The sequence below is a fragment of the Miscanthus floridulus genome, chromosome 13 (assembly GCF_019320115.1).
Source record: "Miscanthus floridulus cultivar M001 chromosome 13, ASM1932011v1, whole genome shotgun sequence".
In the NCBI taxonomy this organism is placed as follows: domain Eukaryota; kingdom Viridiplantae; phylum Streptophyta; class Magnoliopsida; order Poales; family Poaceae; genus Miscanthus; species Miscanthus floridulus.
The window spans coordinates 9,751,670-9,755,343 of NC_089592.1; the positions used below are offsets into that span (position 1 = coordinate 9,751,670).

At 40.5% G+C, this 3,674-nt stretch overlaps 1 protein-coding gene across 2 annotated transcripts; it reads left to right on the forward strand.

The window, feature by feature from the left end:
- The first annotated feature begins 1,301 nt into the window (after positions 1-1,301).
- Positions 1,302-3,420, forward strand: LOC136502302 (protein NONRESPONDING TO OXYLIPINS 2, mitochondrial-like). Of its 2 annotated transcripts, none has more exons than XM_066497752.1 (3): positions 1,302-1,458; positions 1,580-1,704; positions 3,119-3,420. In XM_066497752.1, exons 1-3 carry the CDS (start codon positions 1,340-1,342, stop codon positions 3,136-3,138), a joined length of 264 nt encoding a protein of 87 aa, XP_066353849.1. In that variant the 5' UTR covers positions 1,302-1,339; the 3' UTR covers positions 3,139-3,420. The 2 variants fall into 2 exon arrangements, with proteins under 2 accessions (XP_066353849.1, XP_066353850.1); XM_066497753.1 differs by lacking the exon at positions 3,119-3,420 and adding an exon at positions 2,445-2,687.
- The last annotated feature ends 254 nt before the right edge of the window (positions 3,421-3,674 follow it).

Genomic DNA, 3,674 nt, shown 5'->3' on the forward strand with positions numbered 1-3,674 from the left:
TGAACAACACTCTGGTAGTATCATAAGTTGCCTAAGGAAAAAGTGGCGAGACAAACTGATTATATACTACAGGAGGAGAGCGATGGATGGTGGTATGGAAACAGAACGCCAGAACTCCATCTCACGAAGACTGTTGGTCTGCAAAGAATGCCATAGCATTATAGCTCATCGGTTATTAGTTATTACTAAACCAAAACCAAAGGGCACAAGATGCAAAGACATGGACATATCCATGCATGGATGGTGCTGAGACCCAACGGATAATCTTAGTGGTTTAGTGGGGCCCTTAGTGTGACATGGCTTCACAAAATTGCAGAAAAATACTTTTTTTTAGGAAAAATGGAGGGGTTTCCACCCCTACAGTGCATTATTATTAAAGTAAAAGAAACAGAACAGCAATACAACAAGCAGGGGAGGGAAGAGGAAAAGGATTAAGGAACAAAAAAACTAAGGAAAAACAGCAGCACCAACAACAAAAGGCACCCAGCTAACCCTGATAAATTAAATTGGCAATCCATTGATCAATACTTGGAGAGTAGCTTCTTTTTGTTCTATGGGGGGTTTTGCTTTATAAGAGCATAAGAGTTATAGATTAAAGGGTACCACATCCATGCATGATAGAGAATCTTTCTTTCTTTTTTTTTTGCGGGGACCATGATAGAGAATCTGGAGTCATGGCGGGAGGCTAGACGAGAGCCATATCACACGATTACTATAGTTTAGGTGGGATGGGAATTCAAAAACTCAGCAAAGTAGATGTATTGGTTATCTTTGGAAATCTCCATAGGCCCCTAGCTTATAGGATTGTCTTTGCAATTTTCCAACTAGTACTACTATTTATTTAGCTTGTTATTACTATATCTAAAGTGAAACTTTCGAACCTCACGGAAGGAAGTTACTCCCTCCGTCCCTAAATAACTATTATTCTCGCTTCTCGAGAAATAACTTTAACTAATTTTATATTGAAAAATATTAATATTTATAGTACATAATTAATATCATTAGTAGATCGTTGAATCTATTTTCATAATAAATTTATTTGGAGATACAAATGTTGCACGTATTTTTCATAAATCTAGTCAAACTTACGGCACGGAAAATAAAAACGACAATTATTTAGGGACGGAGGAGTACACAATGTTGAAAGTTGTGAAAGCAAAGCAAAGCAGAAAAAAAAAACTCTTCCTGGATTTTGGGCCATCACGGGTTTGATCCTATTATAGAGTTGGACCAAAGCGTTATATGGGCCGCTGACCAATTGGGCTCAGCCCAGACTTCCTCCCAACTAAGCAGAGCCTCAACCCCTTTCGGCCGTCACCGTCCTCCATCGCAAGAAACCATGGCGTCCTTGTGCCGCTCCGCCGCCGCCGCGAGGTCAGCGGCGCTCCGGTCGAGATCCCCGATGGCGAGGCCGTTCCTGGCGGCGAACACTCCTGTCGCACCGCCACGCATCCGCAGGTCGCGCACAACGCCCCCCTGAATCCCCTGTCTGTTCTCGCCATTTAGCTGGGTCTTCGCTCCAAGTGACTCTGGAAGCCTGAAAATATGTGTGTGCTTTTGTTCATCCTACCTGTCTCAGGCCCCTCGTAGCGGCGGCGCTGGCGAGTCTGGAGTCGCTCTTGCCGCTGCACAGCGCGGTGGCCGCCGCGCGGCTGCGGTCCTGCATCGCCGCCGACTCCGCGTGCTGGAGCTGCCTCTCCCAAGGTGAACAACTGAACTTTTAGCATCCTCCTCTCTTTTCTCTCGTGATATTTCTGTTGATGGTTCTGTGATTCCCAATTCTGAAGTAGTCCTACTTTGTTCGCGTGAGCATTGAAATGTGTTGCATCTGTTGACTGACATGTTCATGAGATGGGGTATTGCATTTCTGAACGGATTTTGTAGATTTAATTTATTCCATGTATCTAGGGATGTAAAAGTCTAGGCATTACATTAGTCTGGTCTCGGAGGGTTGTATACGAAATCACTGGATTTAGTGAATCCATCTAATTTACTTTGTTAGCCTTGGAGATCATCATGTTGCTTGTTGGCTAGTAATAAATTAAAGTTTAGAAGAACCTGTGCTCATCTATGTGTGATTGTACACCTAGTTTACTCAAAGAAACAACGGCAACTTGTGTATATCTGCTAGTAGGGAATTGAAGAATGATATATATATGGTGATGCGTAGATCAATTATCTTACTGTATTAATTCTTTTTCTCTTTGTAAGATGTTTTTTGCCTAAAATTCTGTGCACATTCGAAAAATCTTAAGGCTGCACCATTCAACTGTACTTTAGGTTAGTGTATTCCTGCATTGATATAGACTATTTAGGTTGGACAATTGATGTAGGGACTCCTGTAGAAAAACAATATTGTTTCAATCATGTACCAAGTAGTTGTTATCTTGAATTGTCAAAAAACCAACATCATTCTAATTACTGTTTTGCTATCAACCTGATAGGTTTGACCAAGCGCATCTGACCATGGCTAGGGACAAATTGCTAAAGAGAATGGCACATGCGCTACTGCATCATGATTTAATGTTTCAATATCTTTGTGTTATTCTGTAAAGATTAGCTGACAGCGTTTAAATCTGATTCCATCATTCGATGGAGTAACAGAGCGTTTCAGATTCTAAAAATTTTTGGTGATTCTGTATTGGTTATCTTTGTTGCAATCTGACCACAATGTCATTGATTTCTTATACGTGGGATGTGCTTAACTGTGGTATTGGTACCAAATCTATTGTCAAATAAATGTGACATAAACTGCATTTTTGAAGAACTAATGCACATGAGAATTTGGTGTTATCCTTAATATTTTCAAAGGAGGGGTATACTAGATCAGATATTGTCATTTGCTGTTGAGTTTTTTATGAGGTCTAGTAGAATCTAAATTCCTGTATTTCTGCCCACCTTATCAATGTGCTTATTACGTTCTGCCCGGCTGTATTCTTAAGTTGAGGCATTTAACAAACAATGACTGCCTTTTGTGCTTCATCCCTACAAATGTGCTTATATTTTCAGATATTTGAAACTAAAGTATCCTTTGCCAGTTTCTGGTTATGACCAAGGCCCCTCATGTTGCACATTTTCTGATTGAGCTTTCTTCTCTTGTTTGCAAACAATACAATAGATTTTGCTCTACCTCGGTAATGAAGGCTGAAGAAGACGACCAGTTCAAACAGCACCACCAAGTTCTGATTCATCTCCTTTAATTTGATGCACCGAAGTTCTAAAAGAACTTGGCTGTCAGCAGTTCAAAATCATGTTATTGTTTTTGGTGTGATGATGGTTCTACGCAGGGTTCTTGTAGATTGAAATGTTTTGATCTTGGTTCGTATTACAAGCCTTCTAAATATCTTGAGCGTAACACAAAAACTATTGGGCATATGTCTCCTATACATTTACCATTTTAATCAACAATGAAATGCTTTATCAGGCTAGGAACAATCAGTTACATAGCTAGTGTTGATGCTTGGGTAGCAATTATGAATCTGTTGGAGCTGCTGGGGTGCTACTGCCATTCACTTTGTGTACTGTGGCTGTGGTGTAGCTGCTTGTCGCCATTCACTTGCACTGCGCATGGAACAACAAGATCCATTTATTAGATTTAGACGAGCAGTGGTGCAGAGTTAATGTTCAACGGTGTTGCTATTCCAGCATATATAACTAAGAGCGATATGTAAAGA